This window comes from Poeciliopsis prolifica, unplaced genomic scaffold (genome assembly GCF_027474105.1).
Source record: "Poeciliopsis prolifica strain line A6 unplaced genomic scaffold, Auburn_PproV2 SCAFFOLD023, whole genome shotgun sequence".
Classification (NCBI taxonomy): domain Eukaryota; kingdom Metazoa; phylum Chordata; class Actinopteri; order Cyprinodontiformes; family Poeciliidae; genus Poeciliopsis; species Poeciliopsis prolifica.
This window is the reverse complement of record NW_026562398.1, coordinates 4603831-4626989: the sequence shown is the minus strand read 5'-3', so window position 1 is coordinate 4626989 and position 23159 is coordinate 4603831. Positions and strand designations below refer to the sequence as shown.

At 42.2% G+C, this 23159-nt stretch overlaps 2 protein-coding genes across 6 annotated transcripts in view; one reads left to right on the top strand and one right to left on the bottom strand.

Moving 5' to 3' along the window:
• The window catches only part of LOC129370352 (rho-related GTP-binding protein Rho6-like), a 40543-nt gene extending 38940 nt beyond the window's left edge, over nt 1-1603 (bottom strand). Inside the window, exon 1 of the mRNA XM_055046296.1 lies at nt 1460-1603. Within this exon, the coding sequence (XP_054902271.1) occupies nt 1460-1502 (43 nt within the window). The 5' untranslated portion in view covers nt 1503-1603. The remainder of the gene's footprint in view (nt 1-1459) is intronic.
• baz2a (bromodomain adjacent to zinc finger domain, 2A) lies at nt 484-22365 on the top strand. 5 transcript variants are annotated; one of them, XM_055046284.1, is made up of 30 exons: nt 484-685; nt 1705-1822; nt 2665-3510; nt 5127-7142; nt 7750-8016; nt 8404-8778; nt 8868-8928; nt 9126-9234; nt 9320-9421; nt 10146-10368; nt 10455-10516; nt 10601-10666; nt 10762-11148; nt 11231-11485; nt 11574-11788; nt 13764-13838; nt 13952-14126; nt 14199-14261; nt 14344-14488; nt 14876-15492; nt 15575-15899; nt 16570-16725; nt 16825-16985; nt 17122-17187; nt 17875-18158; nt 18936-19071; nt 19457-19603; nt 19711-19976; nt 20092-20235; nt 20692-22365. In XM_055046284.1, exons 2-30 carry the CDS (start codon nt 1705-1707, stop codon nt 20849-20851), a joined length of 8022 nt encoding a protein of 2673 aa, XP_054902259.1. In that variant the 5' UTR covers nt 484-685; the 3' UTR covers nt 20852-22365. The 5 variants fall into 5 exon arrangements, with proteins under 5 accessions (XP_054902259.1, XP_054902260.1, XP_054902263.1 ...); XM_055046285.1 differs by having other exon boundaries at nt 491-565; XM_055046288.1 differs by lacking the exon at nt 484-685 and adding an exon at nt 708-767.
• The last annotated feature ends 794 nt before the right edge of the window (nt 22366-23159 follow it).

The window sequence follows — 23159 nt, the reverse complement described above, 5'->3', positions numbered from 1 at the left end:
ATTAGCATACTTCCTCTTTAGGCCCGATTTCCTCACAGATTGCCATTTATGAGAAAATTGCCACAAGATGCAATAATGTCGCTTCCTGTTTACACACCCGGCTGCAATAAAATAAAAGTTTAGAGCTAAAATAATAAATTAAGATATTGAAAACATAATTATTACATTTTTGGAAGTGTAAATATTTTAAATAGAAAATATTCAACGAAACAATTTCTGATTAATACGCGTGTTAGATGCTAGAAATAATTATGTCAACTGTATTTCACCGATTTATTCTATATTCACAATTATTTGCAAGTTTTATTTGATGCTGAATCAAATGAAAATGTTTTTTAGTGATGAAATAGCTTGTGCCGTTGGCTATAATTTAAATGGATTTGTTTGTTGGTTTTATTTCCCTGCTCTGTGTGTATGAACGGGTCTTGAACTTTGTTGAAGTACTTTTACCGGATGTGTGTGCGGCTTATTGTTGGGACGTTAACGCGGCTCCAGCTTCACTCTGTTCTGTGATCATGGCTGCACCGGACCTCAACAGCCATGTTTGCTAATTTAAAACCCAAAGGTTAGGGAATAGTTGTTTATAATTTATCGCTGTGTCATCTTCACCCACGCTTACCCGTTAACACGCAGGGGGTTTAAAGCCGTCGGCGCCTCCGGAACCCAAGGACTAAACAGAAAAAAGGTTGGCCTGTTTTGAGTGGAATATCGGTGAAACTTTGGATGGTGGCGGTGTAGGAGGATGATGCTCTGCAGAAATTGTCTGTGTGCGTAAACAATGTAACTTCATCTGGCAGCTAGCTAACGTTAGCCCGTCATAAAAAGGCAGTACGCCTCCGTTTATTAATCCACGAGTCTGTTTTTTGTGAGTTCGTTTATATTTTTAATAAACCGGCTTACATTTTTTCCATTCACCACGGGATAAACCAGCGTGGTTATGATACCTGCTAACGTCGCAGCCTACTTACTCCGGATAAGGATGCTATTAGTTAGCTTTATCTGTTAGCTTTGTTCTTTTGTGATGATGTAGCTAAATAACCTTGGGGGGTGCGAGGCTGATGTTCTCTGTTAGATATTCCGGGCATGAAAAGTTGCTGGGAACCCTTCGGACTCGCACTTTATTCTAACATTAAGGTGGAAATGGCCAGCACAGCCGTCTGGCAGCGCTTTGAAGTAGTGGCTGGTTCATTCGAGGGCGCTAAGCTAACGCGGCGCCTGCTGTTGCAACGGCCTCGTTGAATTAGGAAATCAAGATCCCGGAGGACTGTCGAAAACTGGTAAACAGCCACTGCTGTTGTCAACGGTTCTTTAAAATATCAATACATTATTAGTTTATCCCCTCGCCTCCCTCCACTGCCGCCCTGATGATGTTTCGTGCTTGTGTTTCTACCTGTAATGAACGTTTTTCGTCTGTGCTCGTATTAGCAGCGCCTCATCAGCGGTAATGATGAGCTCCTACCGTAATATTCGGCTTGTCCATTACACTCGCTCGGGCCTGGCATCTGCTGCTGCTGCTGGCTGCGACATTTTAACGGCCGCTGCCGTTGGTCCCAAAATGCTGTCACAAAATCATTTAACCAGGCTATCCGAAACAAAGCAGAACTTGGTTATTTGTGATGTCTTTAATTTTAATGGAGACTAATAACAGACTAGTGTTGTGATTCTATTTTATTTTGGGGTTTTTTCTTTCTTTTTTTTTTTTAGATGGACTCAAATAACCATTTCAACTATGGCACCTCAACAAACTCAGGACTGAAACTCTCCTCAGGGGATTCTCTTTATACTAACGGGTCCTCCATGAGTTTTCCTCAGCAGGGGAAGAGTGAGTATTACATCCTTTAATACACGGTTCAAACTCAAGGTCTGGGGGCCAAATCCGGTCCGCCATAAGATTCTGTATGGCCCTGTACACTGGAGAGGGTCACATAAAACCTTCAATGCCATCTTGGCATTGTGTTAATCCACAAGCATATTTACATAACTGCTGAGAGAAAGGCAAATTAGTGTGATTTTTAAAAAAAATTATCAATATTTTTTAGCCAAGCACCAATATAAAAAATTGGCCCAATATTTGATATAAATACCACTGAAATAGCTGATAACCATTATTTGCCTATAATGTATATATTTCATTGTTCTTTTGACGTCTTACAAACAAAACTTCGACACTTCAATTAAGCTTCCCAGAATCCTGCACTCCATCACTATCACTGTCACATGGCCAAACAAATACCACATGACCAACTCCTCCCCCTGCCCTCTGTAAAAACAAATGGCAATAAGATAGAAATCGATATCGGTTGCTGATATCGGCTCAGTTTTATTTATTGGGCCGATGTTGATGTGTATATATACAGACTATGTGGAAAAGCTTTTCCAGGGTCAAGTGCTGCAAATTACAACAAAAATAACCATGATACAAGCATGGGACTGCAGTTTTATTCAGTTTTGATATGTTAATGTGTCTCTCTATATCAAATAAACCTAATACATAAATATTAAAAAAAAAATCATCTGATATCGACATGTGAAATAATGATCACAACATAGGAGAATCAATGCACACATTTCCTGAACTAAAATCCTCTTAATTTAGTTGATTTTGGAATAAACATGTTTTTTTGTTTGAAGAGTTTTTTTTAAGCTGTTTTTGCTCTCTAACAGATCTGAATGGCGAAATGAATGTGAATGGCGTCACTACTGTACACGGGTCAAGCGTGTCTGGTTCCCACCCCCAGTCAGCTCCTTACCCGCACATGAGCGGCCACCACCAGGTGGCCGTTGGCTACGAGTATCTGTGGGGAGGGCTCCCTCAGTATGGCCCTGGCATGGGCTCTTCATCAGGGCAGGGGGTCCACCAGAAGCAGCCGGTGCCTGGGATTGCACAGCCTCAGTCACAACACCACTTCCAAAGCCACGGCCAGTACCAACTGAACGGCGGCGTGGAAGCGTCCCACCAGCCCTCCATCGCAGGCCAAACAAACGTCCCTCTAACAGGCAACAGCCAGTATTGGAACAGGAGCAATCCCACCCAACAGCAGATGAGTTATAATTCCCCCAGCATGTATGGGAGCTTCCAGAGTCAGTCTCATCCTGGCGTTACGCCTTCCCCACATCACCAGCAGCAGACCTTACAACCGCCCCCCCATCAACCATCTCAGCAGCCCCTCCTCTCCCACCATCAGCCTCACCATCACCAGCAGCAGCAGCAGCATTACAGTACGATGACAAATGGGATGCCCTTCTACCAGCCCCCCCAGCAGCAGCTGCCACAGCAATCTCAGTCCCAGACTCGCATGATGCCCCCATCTGCCCAAAACTTCACCCCACCCCGAGGCAGCCCACAGCACCACAGCTTGGGCAGAGGGAGCAGCAGCAGTCCTCTGCCAGTGGGGATGTCGCCATCACCGGTTGTATCACCACCAATACAGGACAGTGGGTCACCCAAAGGTCTCAGCAGGGATCGCAGCCCCCACACTAGCAGTGCAGGAATGTCGTCTCCACTGCAAGGTGACCTTTTCTAATTATGATGGTATATTCTCGCTGTTTCCTCAGATCTTCATCTTGATATGTTGCACTGCTGCATATTGTCATTGCCGCTTTAAGGTTGAAGACATTTTGTGTCTTTGATTTTGATGACAAGTTAAACTTTCCTAGTCTACAATCTATTTCCTCCTTCTCATGTTTGGACATGAGTCATGGTTGTATTTCTGCTTTGCCATTACTGACATCGTCATCTCCGCTGAAAACTTGCACTTCCGTGTTAACAGAAGCCATAATGGAAATGCAGTGATTGTGAAGTTTCCCAAAAAAAAACCAAAAAACAGACTAGTTTCCAAAAAACAGGCTAACTTTTCTTGTGCGTCTATTGCATTATTAGGTTAGTTTCAGCTTTTACAGTAAGGCATTGGGATAGTACTAACATATCACCAGCAGGTGTCAGTGTTTTGCTTTTGGAAAATGTCATCTAGAATATTTATTTTGGGGAGAAGCCTTTTTATTTGCAAGAGGCATGGGCAATATGGACTTAAAGTTTTAACATGACATCTTGTGGTAGAATTATGATAGCAGCAAAAGTGACAATTTTAGCTTTTGTGGAGTAACTAGGTAGTGCTACAAACACAACTACTGCTCTTCAGAAACATTGCCGTTGATAATACGCTTCTTTAGAAAGTGTGACTTATATCATTAAGTTGCACAAAAATAGTATTTTTAAATGTATTAATATTTTTTTATGCTTTCAATGAAAAAACATTGAAAAGAAAAAGTAAAAATAACAATCCTGATCATTTTTAGGGATGTAAACATCATTGATTAGAATTTATTGTGACAATGATAAATCAAAATTGTTATAAGAAATTTATTATGATAAACAATACAACAAATACCCACCACCAATTCACAGTGATATTTAGTTGTACATCTTAAAAAGATGTGAAAAGCCTTCTGTAAAGTTTGAAAAATAACACTGTAAGATTTCAGAAAATTAACTCTAGATAATGAGAAGAGTTTCTCTTCTCCTATGATTACAAATATAAACATGTACAATTTGTTCTAATATTCACTCATACCATCAAAAGACTGATGCGAAAACGTTCAACAACAAACCTTTCAAGGAGGTTTGGTAATAAAAGATGAAAATGTGGAAAAGCCCCTCATTCCCACTGCTGTTTCATAGAGTATATGGCAGCTTCAAAACTTCAAATTTCAAAACACCAGGACAGATGTAATAAAAAGAGAAGTGGAGAAAAAAAATTAAATTGGGTCATCATATGATCTTCCAACAGAGAAATTGTTCATGAGGCACAAAGTCAACCTTCTTTCAAGGCTGTCTCCGTCCAAATACCTAAAACAAACCCGAGAAGACTATGGAGCATAAGAGGCAAACAAGACTTTGACGTCTGTTAAACATTTTAGGTGACTGAGTGATGTCCTTTTTCCCCCTCATTGAAGAAATGAAACCAAATTATAGGTTGAACTTTTGTCTAAATTATTTTGACATATTTGTCTGTGACTGCATAGTAGGATGTTGTTCATACTAAGATGAAGTACCAAATGTACCATTTAAAAATACTTTTGATTGACTTTACTAATAGTTTTGACATTTTGATTCTTTTCTCCTTTAGGGTTTTCACGGGAAGCTGTTCAGGAAGTTGATGCAAGCCACGCTGGCAGTGAAAAACCACCTATTGTCCAGAGGTCACCAAAGACTGACAGCTACCAACTTAAACCTTCTGCTCCTCATGCGACTCCTAAAAGTGATTATTGTCAATATTCCGATCAACCAGCAGCTCCGTATCCAGAAGTTACTCCCCATGTCAGAGATGCAGTCGTTTCCTCACATCTCCAGCATGTAACCTCTCCACTTTCGGCATCTAGTTCAGTGGCCTCGATGTCTCTTATGAAGGCTTCGACTCCACCAGGGGTCTCCAGTTCATCTGGATCTCCAACATCTGCCTCCGGGCCACCTGTGGTGTTATCCGGTGATGTGGATGTGCCCTTCCCTTCGTCTTCTGCTGCTTCTTCAAGAATGTCCTCACCTCCTATTGTAGTCCAAGGCCTGAGGTCTTCTACTTCACAAGTGTCGAAAACATCTCCCCTAGGTTCCAAGCTTCTGCCACAGGGGCACTCTTCCTCTCTGATTCATTCAAACATGTCGAGTGAGAGCATCTCTGTTGGCACAGTTTCTTCGGGCCCTCTTGCCTCGTCTTCATCTGAGTTTTTAGTTGATCAAACCAAGTCTGTAGTTCCTCCTACATCCTCTAAACCTACTTGTGTTTCTCCTCCTGCTGTCGTCTCTATCACTTCTCAATCGGCAACCGTTGCATCTCCAGTGTTGCTGATGTCTCACGGGTCCAAGCCAGTTTTGCCGCCATCTGTCGCCAATGCATTTGGAGGTCAGCATGACATACCTGCTCCCCCGAGGTTGATATCTGCTCCTTCATCTTTGAGTACAAATTCCTCATCTCAGAGTGTGGCATCTTTGAAGATTCCAGCGTCTTCACCTTCAATGTTATCTGTCCCCAGTTTATCAGCGCCTGCAGGAGGAACCCCTTCAGTTGACAGTAAACTTTCTGAACCAACTTCAGCAACATCCCAGTATCGCAAACACACTCCTCCAGCTGTCGACACAAGTCTTTCCACTGCTTTTGCAGCATTGACGCCACCAAAATTGGTGAAAGCACCCTCTGTGACAGCCCAAACCGGCTCTCCGGTCCGACCTCCATTCACCCTACCTCTAACCACTCAAGCCTCCAGGACTGCACCTTTGTCCAACCCTCCTGCCTTGGTTTACATGCCTCCGCCGATGGGGACGTCTTCTAAAGCTGTCGGAAACTCTGACTCTCCAAACCTCCCAACTTCTTCTCTGATGTCAGAGCGTCATGCTCCTGGTGAGGAGAAGAGGGAAGTGGAAAATAAAAGGAACGGAAAACCAGACCATAGCTTATCCCAGCTGGATTCAGACCTAATAAGGACTGAATCCCAGATGGTTGCGGTTGAAACCAAGAAGCCAGAAGTCTACCAGTATAACTCTCCTACTGATCTGCCAGGAAAATTGTTACAAACGCCTGAAAAAAATCTCCAAAATGCTTCAGATTTAGAGAAGCACGAAGAGACGAGCAGCATCCTCTCAGACACAGCAGACTCTCCTGTGGCATCTACTCCAATCGGAAAGCCCCCACATCTCAAAAACACAAGGTTACAACATCAAACCAATGAAGAAGGCTTTGACAACTCCTCTGAAAAAGCAACATTTGACTCCCCCTCTAGACTCTGTGCCAGCTCCATATTAGAAAAGACCTCTCATATTGATGGCGATGCCTCGTTTTTAGGTGATTCTTCTCAGTTTGATACCTCTCATCTGAACACCACATCCTGTGCTGAGGAGGACCAGTCTGCTACATTTGACAGCTCCGGAGAAGGCAGCTTCTCAGCGGAGGACTCCAGAGATGACACCTTGGGTTCGACCAGGGAAGAGGAAACCTCCGAGATGGAGGTGACCAGAAACTGCAGCCAGGTTACAGAAGGTTCAATGCTGGAGTCGTCTTTAGATACAACCACTCAGACCGGAGACACTGCTGCTGACTCGAGCCACGTGAACAACTCATGTTTATCTGGATCGTCTCAGCCAATTTCTCAAGGTACATTGAAACATTTCTGAATTTAAAGTTACATTTTCAGTTTAAAAGTTGTTTGTTTCTTTATCTTCATAGAGGGTTCCGAGGTAGTCTAGATAAATATCACATAGTCTGATATTAAAATATTGTCCATATCAAGTGATGTTGCCTTCAAATCAAATGAAATTGGTGTCAAACATTTTATGCTGGTTTGTGAAGGAAATTTTTTTTGTTTGTGTCATTGTCACTTTAAAGATTTTAGTAAATATTTCCAGAGGTCATAAAAGGTCAACATGTACCAAACAACTGTGCTATAAAAATTTGAGTTGCAGAAATATAGCAAAGTTAATTTATATAAATGTTGTGTGATTTACAATGTATATGAATAAAATGTTGTTTTTTTCTTAAATCTTAAAAATGATAACAGCACAAAGAAACATTATGATTGACAATTTTTTTGATTTTTGTAAATGAAGACGGTCCAGTTGACCTGTGATGACCTCTGGAAACATTTATTATCTTTAAAAAGATAAAGATAAAAATGTTTTCTGCGCAAACTTTTGACACCAATTTTGTTGGATGCTGTTGTTAAGTGAATTTTGTTAACAGTTTGATGTTGTTTTTGTCTCAGATTCTGAAGGAGACTGGGAACTGAGCGGACATGATGCACCAGACTCAGCTGGACACGTTAAGAGCAGCGCTGATGACGCAACAACCCCTAGTTTCACAGTGAGGGAGGACAACTTTGTCGCTTTTAGTACGCCGGCCGAAAGCGCTGCTGTGCATCCTCTCCAACCGGTAACCGGGCTGACCGGCGAAGCTGCGGGAGATCTTCTGAAGACCACAAGCAAACGACGCAGACCTCGAACTCCAAAGACAGCACTGGTTACCACCGCAGGTATTCCATATTCTGATTTCTACATCAAAGTTAACATCAGATTTCCTTTTACCAAGTAAATCCTGTCTGGGGAAAAAAGGTGAAATTGATTAGGTCATTGTTTTAAAGTGCATAAAAATTTATAATTTGTGAAATATAACAGAAAATTAAATAAAACATGACAAATACTAATTTTACTGAAGTACCTTTTTCAATAATTCAATGAGAAACTTTTTTGTTTTAATTTTAATAAAAATAATGGAGCTGATTTAAGTTTGCCCACATGCTAAAGAAGTTAGCCTTTTGCTGACCCTTATGTCACCTATAGCATTCTGTTTATTAATTTATGGAATATGCAAAAAAATGGTAAATGTTGACAATGCTATAAAAAAGTTTTTTTTCCTCAAGCTCCCGGGGAGAACTTGCGAAAGCCTCGAGTTCGAACACCCAAAGCGGAGAAGATGAAGGCCGACGAAGAGGGAGGGATGAAAGAGGAAGGAGCCGTGGGCAGAAAGAGGAAGAAAATGCTCAAGGTTGATGTTAAAGAAACAATAGAGGCGTCAGGGGAGGCAGGGTCTCTCGCACAGGAGGTCGATCCAATAACTGCTGCAATTAACGCCGTTCTGGCCAACGCTTCTGCCTTGAGTACAGTAGTGCAGAAACCCAAGAAGATGAAGCGGGTCAGAAAACAGGACCAGGATGGAAGCGCGGTGGGAGCTCAGAAACGAGATGTAGAGACGACCGCTGATGATGCTGATGAAAATGATGACAGCTCCACTGCAGGTAATGAAGCAAGTTCACAGATTTGTACGTATTGTATCAGGTGGCATGGTTCCAGATTTGGTTCTGATTGAGCTCTCTGTCTTAAACAGGCGAGTCGAACAGAAGAAGGGTGGCAACAGAAGAGCAGGTCCAGTTCCCTCTCCAACACGGGTAGGGATCCAATTTTTACAGAAGTTTTCTTTAAAACCTAGGATAAGTTGGAGAAACTGAATCGTTTTAGGGAGTTGTTTAAGTAAACATCATGTAGAAGAAAAACATGTTTGTTGTATTAAAAATGTCTAATGAGTAGAAGCTGTTTCCTAAATGACGCTACTCCAAATTTTACACCAAGCTCTCTTAATTTTCAGGTGGAAAAGGGAGATTCGTGTGAAGAAAATGGATAACCGCATGAAAGGGGAAACTTGGTATTACACTCCATGTGGAAGGAGGATGAAGCAGTTTCCAGAAATTATCAAGGTGACTTTTACTGTTTTTTATTCTGCATCTGTTTTTCCCTAGTGGCCTTTATTCTTTATTGACAAAGTTTATCATTCTCTCTCAGTACCTCAAGAAACACTCGGATGGCGTGGTCTCCAGAGAACACTTCAGTTTCAGTCCACGCATGCCTATTGGAGACTTTTATGAAGAAAGAGAAACTTCAGAGGTAAAACTTTTGTTTCCTTTTATTGGGTTATATCACACCTTGCAAAAGTATTCAAATCTCTTGAGCTTCTTCAATTTTCTCTAATTTTATTGGCTCTTTATGTGGACCAATGTGAAGTAGAACATAACTGTGAACTAGAATGAAAATAATTATAAGAAAAAGTCTAAGGTGCAGCGTTCATTTCCATTCTATCCCTTTTTGATATCCCTAAATACCAGTACAACCAGCTACCTGCTGATGTCACCTCATGAGTAAGTCAAGTCCACCTTTGTGTAAATTAATCTCTGTATCAATTCAGCTTTTCTGTGAAGGCTTTAAAGGTTGAATAAATAACAAAGGCTAAAAACTGAGGCAGAGGTTTTCTGCTAAAGAGCACGGATTCAAAACATGCAACCAAAGCCATGATGAAATGACTTGGATCAAAGCTTGAGTCATGTTAGAATGGCCCAGTCAAAGTCCAGACCTGTTTAACTGAAAATCTGTGGTAAGACTTGAACATAAGTGGACAGAAATTAAGTTAATCTTTGACAAAACGTGTTTTTTGTCAATTTTTAGCATAATTACAGCCCTGACTGTGTTCTTTCAATAAATTGGCATTCTTTTGAGTCTGTACATTCAGGATATGACACATTTGTTTATTAATCGACTATTGAAAAAATTGATTAATCCAATTAATAATTGTAAAATGAACTGTCGAAATAAGATCCTGGTGTATGCGTCACAGGGTGTGAAGTGGGTCCTGCTAGCAAATGAGGAGGTACCATCGATGATCATGGCCATCACTGGTCGGCGCGGTCGACCTCCGAACCCTGACAAAGAGAAACCTCGCCGCATTGGAGCCCTGAAGGCAGGACAAGCCCGTCGCCCGGGTAGACCTCCTAAATTCAACGCCGTCGACCTCCTCAGCAAAGTTGATGCCAAGCTGCTAAATCGTCTGGAGGCCAAGGGTGAGCGAATGTTTGTGTTTGGCTCATAGAAACCAAGTCGTTCAAAGGAGAGCAGACGTGACTTGCTGCTGTTTCTGCATTTCCAGAAACTCTCACTGAGGAGGAAAAGGAGAAACTAGCAAAAATCAAAAAGAAAATGAAAAGAAAGGTATGACCTTCTACCTGCTTTCACATTTGGCTCATTAAACCGTTCAGATCTCATTTTTTTTTTGTTTCTGCTGCTCTGTCGTAGGCCCGAATGAAGAGACGGGAGGATTTAAAGATTAAGAAGATGAAAGAGGAGAAAAAGAAAGCCAAGGTACTTCAAAATAACACTAAATAATATTTTGTCCTCTTGTCATGAGCATCACTTCAGCTTCCAGTCAATTTTTTTTTTTTTGCTCTGGCTTGTAGCTTGAGCAAGACGTCAAACTTCTGGAAGGCGTCGCTGAGCAGTCGGATCCATCTGCTCCACAGCTCACGCAGTCAGAACCCGCTCCGGAACCCAAAAAGCCCGGCCGCAGGAGGGCAGCCAAAGTTGAAGCCGCCGCACCCGCCCAGCAGCCGTCCGAGGAGAAGGTCGTCCAGAGCAACAGGGTGGCTAGCGCCCGTAGCAAAGCCAAGGCCTTGGCTAAAGCCCAGGCGGAGGCAGAGGCAGCAGCGCAGGCCGCTCTGGCAGCGAAGAGAGCGGCGGAGCGAAGAGCGCAGGCCCAGAGACGCCTGGAGGAACGAAAGAGACAACAGCTGATCGCAGAGGAGCTGAAGAAGCCCACAGAAGACATGTGTCTCACTGATCACAAAGTCAGTTCCTACTGAGCCCGGTTTAGTTGAACTCTTTGAATCTTTTGAGTTTTTAAACTTTTAAAACTCTTATGTCCTCCAGCCTCTGCCGGAGCTGAGCCGTGTTCCCGGTTTGGTTCTTTCTGGAACGGCGTTCGCACATTGCCTGGCGGTGATCGAGTTCTTGCATGGCTACGGAAAGATAATCGGCATCAATGTGCCGAAGGACATTCCCAGCCTCTCTACCCTGCAAGAGGGTCTGCTTGGTCTGGGCGACAGCCAGGGGGAAGTCCAGGACCTCCTTATAAAGCTGGTGGAATCAGTGCTTCATGATCCAGGCCTCCCGTCCTACTACCAGGTGAGTAAACTACTTTAAGACAAGTATTTTTAACACATGAACAAGCACCAACATGTTTTAATTCATATACTCTAATCCCAATTTATAGTCTGTGAAGATACTTGGGGAGAAGTTGGTTGATTTAGAGCTGACTCGCAACACAGTCTCAGAAGTTCTCCGCATCTATTTGGAGTCTCATGGCTACGAGACGGAAGTGTGCAACACGCTGAGGACCAAAACGTTTCACATCCTTCCTCCTGACACCAAGGCAGCCATCCTGGGATTCCTGGTGGAGGAGCTAAACAGCAGCAACATTGTGACGAGGTCAGGCCTGCGCAACTCCCTGCTCTAATAACCAACACAAGTTCAGTTACTCTCCTCCCTGGCCTGGTGATATGTTAGCTTTAAGGTTTTTATTTCAACTGGTTGGATTCCTGCTATGGATTTCTGTTTCAAAGTCTATAAATATTCAACTTAGTTTCCTAAGAGGACCATTACAGTTCTCACTATAATGCTCCAAATGCACTGGAAGCGGAAAAGGAAAAGAGAGAAAAAGAAAAAAAAAAGGGAGAGGTGGAGTAAAATGTCAAAAGAAAAGAAAGAAAGAAGATTACAGGAGAGAAAGAAAAATAAACAAAATACAAGCAAACATCATAGAAGTCTGCTTTTACTCCTTCAGAAAGAGAGAAAAAAAACCAAAAGAGAACCAAGAAACCACAGCGACAAACAAAATATGTGAAGAGTAGATTGTGCTAATTAATACCAGATATATTTAGTAGTAATTACATTCCCATAGACCAGGGGTGCTCAATACGTCGATTGCGGGGAGGTTTTGAGTCGATCTCTGCAGGATGCTGAGAGCAGCACTTCCTCTTCTGACAGGCTTATCAAAAATATTCACTAAGATCCAAAACGTTTGTAGCTTCATTAAATAATAATAAAGCCTGGAAACCTGATACCGTAATGGACTGAACGTTTTTAACGTAATCTTTGCTCGGCTTGCGGGGGCGCAGGCGGTTGCCACGGCAACGGGTGTGCTTAACGGTAAAGAGAGAAAGAGTAAAAAGGTGCGAGAGGTTCTGAGTTGATCACCTGTTCGGGTTATTTTACCTTTGTTTTCCTTCGCTGTGGTTCATCACAGCCGCTGGAGTTTCTGAACGTTCAATAAACGACAAACTTGGACTAATTACCTCGTTCGTTTGCAGTAAACGTCACAATCAACATCAAATAGGACACATATATTTGATTAAATTTTAACAAACAAATGGCTTCTACCACAATAATTGTGTCAAATTACATTAATTATATCCCAAATTCAGAAGATTTGCCTTTACCTCTGCAGAGCTCTTTGGTTCCTCCTATCAGTCCTGCAGTTTCGCATAGTGACGTCATCAAACCAAATTTCAGATCTACCATAACTGACTGACACCTGCTGGCCTCAGGTTTGCAAACCAGCTTCTGACCGAGAAACCAGTAACCTGCTCCCAGTGTCAAAATCTCACTGAGGAAGAAACTGCACTAGGTTTTCTATCACTTTATCATTTCTGATATAACTGATGTATATTTGCATAGAAAATTAGTCAATAGGGTTTCATTTATAATTTGTATGTCTTCATGCCATGAGGTAGATCTCAGCCGGCTGGTGAGAGAAAAAGTAGATCTTGGTCTCAAAAAGTTTGAGCACCCCTGCCATAGACTGTAAATAGGATGAGAGCAGGATGTGGTTGAAGCAGAATAATATCAAGCTTCTGGTATGGCCTTTGCAAAGCGTGAGCCTGTTAAACTACTTTTAAAGCTAAATTACCTCTTCCAGTTCTGATAAGTGGTCCAATATTCAGTCAGAATTATGCTAATAAACTTGTTGATGGCTACAAAAAGCTTGCAGTTTCTTGGTAACTTCCTAAAGGACATTTTATCAAATGTTTTATAGGTGCATGTAATGAATTAGAGAAAACCCACAATAAATTCAAACTTGTAAATATATTTATTTTTAAAATAACAAAAAGCCAGGATAAGTTGAGGTGAATCATTAAAACCAGGATTTCTGGTCAAATATGAAATCAGAATTATGCCTTGAAGGCTTCAAAAATGTCAACTTGATAAATAACATTTGACCACATGCTAATGAGCCTTCTTATTATATTTAAGTCCAAATTTATATTTTTGATCTTGTGTGGATTAGAGAAAATCCACAATGTAATGAAATTAAAATAAAAGCGAAGAATTAAGGACATTTATGCAGATTATGGATGTTTGTACCCATTTTGATGTTCATAACATCGCTGACTTTGTGTTTCAGTGACATTGACAATACGTTGGAGAACATGGTAACATACAGGAAGAATAAATGGATTATTGAGAGAAAACTTCGCAAGTATGTTCACCTCTCCCCACCCCATTTTTTTCTTAAAAAGTGGAGTCGTCTGATTTCACCAGATGTCCGTTAAAACTAAATTAAGTCGCTGATACTCGGATTGTCCCTGTCAGACTGAAGTCGGTGCTGGCGCGTCGCACCGGACGCTCGGAGGAGGAACTGTGCTTCGAGGAGAGGCGGCGCAGCGCCAGAGTCGCCGAGGAGGAGAACTTCAGCCTGGAGGAGAGCGGTTTGGTCCTGGAGAGAGGAAGCAGGCGCGCGCGTAAAGAAGAACCAAAACTCAGCGATGTGCGTATCTACTCGTGGGTTTTAGAGTCGTCCCTCAGCCGCCATATTTATCTGGTTTTCTTTTTGTTACAGAGTGAGAGCCCCACCACTGCCAGCATTCCTGAGCTTGAAAGGCAAATAGATAAGCTAACTAAGGTAAGCTTAATGCAGCTTAGACACGGCTTGTTTTGTTTTGGTAAAGAGTAAATCAGATTTTCTTTTTCTTTGTCCTCTGCAGCGTCAAGCGTTTTTCCGAAAAAAGCTGCTCCAGTCGTCTCATTCCATGCGGGTCGTCATGCTGGGTCAGGACCGTTACCGCCGCAGATACTTGGCCCTTCCTCACCTCGGAGGAGTTCTGGTGGAAGGACCCGAGGAGCTGCTGAGTGAGTCCAAGGCTCTGCTGGGCTTTAAGATTTAACTCTTGTTTTCTACAGGTTGTCTGTGCATCGTTTAAATTTTTTTCAAAAGCCTTGAATTCATGCATCTAAAATTAAGACCTTAAATGTTAGATGTCAAAATTTGACAAAATTTAAGATCACAGGTCTTAAATTTTGTCTCGTAACAAATCTTGTATATTATATTTGCATATGTTTGAGTGACATGCAGACATCTTCATTGTATTCTAGCTACTTGGTTAGCTTTTTTGTGCTTATCATCATGGATAAATTTGTATGTTTCTTTGACAATGGAGATCCTAAATTTTATTCATATTTGCCTTAATGTCTTAGAAAGTTTTACATTTCTTTAATTTTTACACCTTCATCTTGCAGCTTCAGCAGAAGTCTTTGTTGCCGAAGTTCCCGTCACATTCCTGAAAAAGGAGCCCAAAGTCGAAGAGATCCCAGTGCCAACCTCTCCACCCGCTCCTGGTTCACCCTCTGCTCCGTCCTCTGCCACGGCGAGTCAACCTCAGACCACCTCTGTGGAAGACGACCCGCTTCCTGGCACCGCGTCCCTCATGAGCACACAGAGGGGCCGGGGTCGCCCCCGGAAAATCAAACCAGAAGTCGAACTACACCTCCGCACGGCGAAGATCCGCCGGCGGCGTCGGAGCAGCGTCAGGTCTGTGGGAGAGGAGGGGCCGGGGTCGCCCAACAGCGGCCTGCTGGACCTCACTCAGGCGGCGTTCAAGAGCTGGCTGAGCCAGTCGCAGGACGTCATGGCCAACGGTGGGGCAGCAGGGGACGCTCCTGAAGGTGGCCGCTCAGAGGAGAGCGTCAAAGAGATGGCGGAGAAACACGGACAGTGGTTCAACCTTCTCCCCAAGCAGCCGTGTGACGATGACTCTCTGACCGAGCCCCAAACGCCGGCGTCACCGGGATCCCCCCCCAAACTCCTCCCTCAGATCCCGAGTGCGCTGCCTGCGCTTGCTGCTCCACTCATGGAGGTTCGCCACTGCAGCTCAAACACTTATTAAAGCAGTTAATACTTGGAGCCGATATTAAAACCAAACCCTCTCTCCTCTTTAGCATGACCAGCTCCTGCCTACTTTGACTCCTGCTGACCCCGTGACCCCAGCAGCACCTCAGGATGGTCCCCCCACCGATCTGGCTCCTGCTGCTCCACCCACAGCCTCTCCGCCTCCGCCAGCTGCCATCGCTCCTCCTCCAGCTGCTCCAGTTACTCCTGGACGGCCAGGTCGGAGGCGTAGGCGGGGCAGCAGAGGCAGCAGTCCGGCCCGCAGGGGGCCCCGCGGCGCAGCGGCAAAACGCCGCGGCCGCCCGCCAAACGCCGTGTTCCAGGAACTGGAGCAGCAATACTTCACACAGCTGGTGGTAAAGCCCATACCAGCATGTACGTTGGAGTTTTTGTTGTTTGATTTATGCAAAATAACGTGGCTGTTGAATAGTTTGTCAAATGTTAAATGTACCAGCTGCTTGAAAAGTACAAATGGTTTGAATGTTATGGCTTTACTACTTTAGCGATTTTCATTGGACTCTTAGCCAGCTTTATTTCTATAGCACCTTTTAGGCGATGGTATTTGGAAGTGCTTATGCATAGAAGTTAAGATAAAACACATTTAAATATAAAGTAAATTAAAAACTAGGATTAAGAGTAGGCAACAGTAAATAAAAAGAAAATCTTGTTTTAATAGAACAGGTGAGAGCATTCCTGCAGTGAATCTGAAGCTTGTCTACATTTCTGGTGTATAAAAACTGAATGGGTGCTTCAGGCTGTTAGTTCTGTGTTGTTCATTAAAGGTCTTAATGGTTTATAGCATTGAAGAATCAGATATGTAGTTTGGGCTTTTACCGGTAAGTACTTTGTAAACATTAGTGAGATTTTAAACTGTATTTTATTAGATAGCCCAATAAAATGTGAAGTTAAAGTAGAAGAATGCATGCTTTTCTATGCTTTTTGTTTTGTTTTCTTATGAATACAAATCTCATTCTAGCAGGAGATTTCCTTTCTGAAATCTTCTTTAATTGCTGTTGTGTGATGCGTTTTCTGATTTGCCTTCCAGCTATGGTGCGAGGATGGTGGTGGATCAAGGAGCCAGAAGAACTGTACAACACGCTGCAGGCGCTCCATCCACGTGGCATCCGGGAGAAAGTTCTCCACAAGCATTTGGCCAAACACATGGAGAGCTTAGCTGAGATGTGCACCAAACCCATAAACGGTGAGACCACCATCCTGTTCGCCTTTCCCTAGTTACCCTACTGCACACCTGTCGCTACGTCGTCATGTAATCCTCTCCCCTCACGTCCTCTCTGCGTAGATCCACTGTTTGAGCTGAAGACGGAGGACAAAGACATGCTGCTGGAGGCACTGCAGCAGCCCTGGCAGGTGCAGGAGAAAGCGATGGAAGTAGATGTCGGCGCCCTCCAGTGGGTGGAGGACCTGGAGCAGAGAGTCATCGCCGCTGATCTACATTTGAAGGTTTAAGAAAAACTGAAATTCACTTTTTAAAATGATTCCTAAGTGTGTTGAGATTTCTAAAAACACAAAATTAAATAATTGTATGAAAGTGTTGATGTATTTTAGTAAGTGTATTGTTTTTTTGTTTTTTTTTAAGGCTCTTCCTCAGGGTGCTCTGAACGAAGCTGAAAATAGCACAGAAACACCAGTGACTGAATTTCAGGTGAGTTCTCAAATGTTTAGCCAAAATAACTTACCATCTTTATACCAGAGTTTCTGTGGGTGTCTGAAATCCTTGAAAATGCTTGAATTTCAATGAGGTGTTTTCAAGGTTTTAGAAGTGCTTGATTTTTGTATAAAGACCTTGAAAGTGCTTGATATTCTATCTGGTCAGTTCTTTAATAAAGTTCAGATAAGCTTTTAGGAGAAAATACTCCTTACAGAAAGTCAAGTCATTATTTATGACTTGACACATTGAACAAAATAAATTTGTTCAATGTAATAAATATTTACTGTTCCTAATGGCTCGATAAGTTATTGATCTGTGTAACTGAAATAAAGGTGTTCTTATATTTTATTCATTAGTTATTGAAATTGGGAGACTTCAACTTCGTTGTTAAAATCTTGTTTTGTTCTCACACCAGTCAAGGATACAGGAGTGTATGAAAAGTAATTTTCAAAACATAAAATCTTACATTTTTGTGTACATTGTCCCTGCTGTGTAAAAAATGATCACAATACATAAACAGTAATAAAAGATGGCAGTAAATTGAAACTTTTTTTTTCCGTCAATTTGCATTGTTTTCATCTCCAAAGTGCTGCAAATGTTTGAACGCTTTTCTTGAAAAGAAAAGCTCCCTGGCATGCACAGCACTTGGTAAAGTGCTGTGCATGTTTCCTCTCCTTCCAGCCGTACACCATCCCAGACCCAGACTCCACCCGCGACGACCTGCAGTACTACGAGCACGACGTGGACCCCCGCGACGACTGGATCGTGCGCACTAAGAAAGAGTGGTCCGGTTTGCCCCGCATCGCCACACACCCGCTGGACCTGGCCGTGCTGCGACTCGCCAACCTGGAGAGGAACATCGAGAGGCGATACCTGAAGGAACCGCTGTGGAACCCGTCGGAAGTGATGCGCCTCGCGCCGCTCACCCCGACACCTGGAGAGGAGCTCTCACTTGACGTGTTCAGGTGGGAAGGAGCGGTTCAAGATCACAGAAGAGTTTAGAGACGTGTAAACGATTGATGGGAATTACTGTGATGCATCAATTATTTCATTTATTTAGTTTGAACAGGCAAAAGGTAAAAACAGGAAAGAAAAATAAAACTTAATTATTATGTTCTTTGGCATGCAAGATCGAAGGAGATCGAAGATTCAAGATTTTGTGATTTCCTGCCCCTAATTCCTAATTGTCAGTGTTTTTAGTATTCAAGTAATCAATAAAGTAAGCATACTAAAAAAAGGCCTTTTTCTAAAAGAACATGTCCACACTGTACAAAAAATACATACATTTTATATTTAAGACAAAGTATTGTCTGTAAATCTGCTTTACCCAAAACTTCTCAAATGACACTTTCAGCATTATTATTTTTAAATACCTTTTTGCTATTGAATTAATAAAAATATAATCAATAGATCATCACTTCATTGTATTTAGAAAGCAGAAATGTCTGAGCTTTCCATATGTTCATGTTAGACTGTTTATTTTACGATGCAGTGGCATGCTTTGCTACAAATGATTCATTGTGCAATGAAGGAATGCCGTATTATGTCATTTTAGACAAAAAATGTTGATTTAAAAAAAAAGAAATGCATAATTTTTCTCTAATATTGTATAAAATAAGCTTAAGATGTTAAAAATCTGCAAAATGGCCTTTTTTTAATCAGATTAATCGATAACTAAAATAATCATTAGTTTTAGCTTTAGAGACATGTTGTAACTGATTTATGGCTGTTTTCTTCTTCAGCCTGGAGAGTGAGATCACGACTCGACTGCGGACGTGGCGTCAGGCTCTGGATCGCTGCCGCAGCGCGCCACAGCTCTGCCTCTGTGTGTTTCAGCTGGAGAAGGCCATCGCCTGGGAGAGATCGGTCACCAAAGTGGTGAGAAGTCGTGTTTTATTGTGACAGATTAAGACAATGGTGGCATTTTGGTTGATGGAAACTTGATTCAGCCACACCAATCAGGTTTTCATCTAATGAAGAAAATCATGCGGTACATTTTAACCCAGGCCTCTTCTGACTTTCACTATAACTGTGCATTGAAGGTTCAGGTTTGTGGAGAATATGAGGAATAATTGTCCTTCACAGAATTAGTCTTAAAAAATATGTATAAGTTTCTTTGCATTTCATAGCTGTGTCTTGCATGGTATTGGTCTATGACCTGAAATTTTGACAAAATGCTCTCAGACTGTATAAATAAATATGAATATTTTTGCAGATTATCTACTCACGATTGTCACTCTAAGCTTTTGTTGTTTTTGTGTAGACCTGCCAGGTGTGCAGGAAGGGGGACAATGACGAGTGCCTGCTGCTGTGTGATGGCTGCGATCGAGGTTGCCACATGTACTGCCTGAAGCCCAAAATCACCCAGGTTCCAGAAGGAGATTGGTTTTGTCCAACCTGTGTCCCTAAGGTGATTTGGAAACAAAGAAAATGTCTTTCCTTTTCTAAATCCAACCATCCTGTCTAGTTTCTCACATTTTGGATGTTTTTTTTTTTTTTTTTTCATTTTTGTTTAAGATGGAAGGTGAGTTGCAGAGCTCATCCAAAAAGCGCACCAGGGTGAAGAAGAGGAGGTATGAAGAGGACAGCAGTGAGGACGAGACCACCAAAAGACGCAGCGGCGGCGGCATGACAACGCGGCACAAGGAGACCCCTGCGCCTTCATCTTCATCGTCTACCCGTTACTCTGGAGACGGAGGCGGCAGCACCACTACCAGCAGCAGCAGCAGCAGCAAACGCAGGCGCATAATGACACGCAACCAACCCGACCTCACCTTCTGCGAGTGAGTCACTGTTCATTCCAGCTAGATTCCTCAAACATCATTCCAGGTCTTCTTTTAGATTTTAAGATGAAGTTGATGATGTAAGTTGGTGATCGTTGGCTCAAATTCCCAACAGGATCATTCTGATGGAGATGGAGGCTCATGCAGACGCCTGGCCCTTCCTGGAACCCGTCAACCCCCGACTGGTGCCAGGCTACCGCCGCATCATCAAGAACCCCATGGACTTCCTCACCATGAGAGAGAGACTGCTGCAGGGAGCGTAAGAGAAGAAACTCTTGTCTTTTAGCTTTCACACACAGGACTTCATTACAGTTCAAAAGTTCAAATTTAAGGGGAAGAATTCCCATAATGCTCCATTTGCCTTCAAACAAATTAATCTGTTAATTCGGGTGGGTAATCTGCAAAATGTACATATGTTTTGTACTGTTTTGATTTGATTACTGCTTTGATTGTGTTGATTTTTCAGCTAATTGCCTTTTTTATTTTCGTCTGTATGTTCCAGTATTAATCGATAAACTAAGTTAGTTGAGGATTATTTCAGTAATCAGTTCATCACTTTCAAATTGAATGCTCCATCCCTAGATGACCATATTCTAACTGAAATGTGCCACAGAGTATGTAGCTCTTCCAAAATGATACTAATCCTCGAACACGAAGGATTTTCTTGTAACTTCCTGGTTTACGCCTCACCCTCCTCTCTTCTTCTCCTCTCCAGTTATTGCAGCTGCGATGAGTTTGCGGCCGACGCTCAGCTGGTCTTCAACAACTGTGAGCTATTCAACGAGGACACATCGGAGGTGGGCATGGCGGGGCACTCCATGAGGCGCTTCTTCGAGAGCCGCTGGGCGGAGTTCTACTCCAACAAGGACAAGTAGGATCCTGCCAGGATCGGCCTCAGGGTGGCGCTGTGGACTGTTGCTGCACTCTCCAGTGCTGTGAAGACTGGCTGGAGTCCTGCTCCGGCCTCCTGTATTATCTCATGTATAGGTATATATGTATAGGTTTTGGCTCTTTGTCTGTTATCGTTTCCTGGACAGGTCGAATCTTTTTCTACCGCCGTTCCCCCGTCTCTCCACCTCTGCCCCTCATCTCGTGTTCCTCCCCGTCGCGTCCCATCAGGTCGCTCGGCCGGCTCCACACTCGCACTGAAGGTCAGAGTGTGACCTTGTCACCGCATCCCGGACCTGCTCGGCGCCGCCTGACGACTGAACGCACCCAGACCCTTCTGAGCATTTCTTACCTGTTGTTTGGAAATGTGATGTAACGTGGTCTTATGCCTAGGAGTAACTTTTTCAATGGCTCACTATATTTTTATTATATATTCTATATATAAATATATATAAAGATTACAATAGCTGGGATTATTTAATAGCAATAGCTCGTAGTGAATGTGTACAGGCGACCCAATAGAGATGTTTAGACTTTTTATGGAAAAAAAAAAACAGGCCAGTGAAACTTAAAGGAATCTGTTGTTGGACTGTACACCAGTAGATGTTGTATAACCTCCACTTAAAGTCACACACACACGCACGCACGCGACACCAGTGTATACGTAATTTTACCCACAACCTCACCTGCTGCTCTTGTGGGAAACCCTCAGAAGCTGGAGGGTTTTTAGATTCGGTCAGCTGTAGACTCGTAGACGTCACTGCGAAGAGCAAAACGTTCTGTGACCAAGAAGCGTTCTCGCACCTGTAAATAGGCTGTGCTGATTGGACACTCGGAGGAAGTTTTGCTGTTGGCAGTTGCAGGTTTTAGGAGCGTCTGTGCATGTTTTACGCATCAAATCCGCAGCTGCAAGCCCTGCTCTGGAGCAGGGTTTAAATTAAATCTCACATTTTGTTTTTAGCTCATTATACATCGGATTAAAAAAAATAAAAAATATTTAAAGCAGGCTGAAGTTTCATTTTAAAAGAATATCTCGAGCTGAGTTTTGACATACTGGGCGCATTTCTGCCTTCTTCCTCTGTCTTACATTCCTTTTCATTGATTTATTTTTATTTTTATTGATTTTCTTTTTTGGGGGCCAACGTCTGACGCTGCACGGTTGGTTTGCCACGGAGGTGACAGGATGACTCCACAGTCTGGGTTTATTTAAACTTGCTCCTTACACTGAACTTTTTTTTCTCTTTTCTTTTTTTCAGAAAATGTATTAAAAAAAAAAAAAAAAAAAAAAAGACATGACAACCAAATGTGGTGTTAAGTGAATTTTTAATAATGTACAGTTTTGGTGACTTTAAATTTGATTCTTTATATTTTTAGGACCAATTCATCATTTTTAAGAGGAGGTATTACAGGACTCTGTTGTATTAAGGTGATGTAACACGTGTGCATCTGTAGAATGTACTGTGAGTTGAATAAAAACACATCTTGTAGAGAGGAGTCGTTCTGCTGCTGTTTCTTTGGTTCTTTTTTTAAATTTTTTACCTTAATTCCAATCAGATACCAGAAACAAACAGTAAATAAAGATAAAATAAGAAAGCAGGTTTTAAGTGTTTTGAAGCCAGGATTGTGTCCAAACAAGAGTTTTAACTTTGATTTCGAACCTTCGCACGCTTCATTTTTGTAAAAAAAAAAAAAATGCTTACAGTGGTTCTAGTATTTTTGTCCAAGACAAAAAAAAAAATTGAGCAAAAGTTTAAATATTTAGAGGTTATCTTGGATTCACTTTTTTTAAACAAGTGAAATCTTGTCAGAAGAATTAAATTTTATTCTAATTTTCATTTCACTGGAAATAATTTGACTTTAGAAAGTAGTGAGTTATACTATGATGCAGTGATTTACCCCTCATAGCATATTGCATAATTTGGTCATGGGTTTGCAAACAGTTGTAAAACCAGTTAAAATGTCAGCCTTGATTGTATGCAAAGATATCAATTTTCTAAATTAAAGTATTTCTTATTCCGCAGTTTTGTTTTGTAATATTTACTACGCTTCAACGTCAACGCGCCACAGTTCCAACAAGTCTGAACCGGAAGTGATCTGCGCCACAGAACCGCCATCTTGTTTGGCAAGAGTAGCACAAAGCATAGAAGAGCCATGGCTTTGAGACGAACAAAAAGAATGTCAAAAGGTTTGAGACTTGAATGTTGCTCTGTACTTACATTGTTGAATATGAACCGGGCGGAAGCTAGTTCTAAACTTTTTATTGTTGTAATAGCAACTGTCATGACAGTTACGATT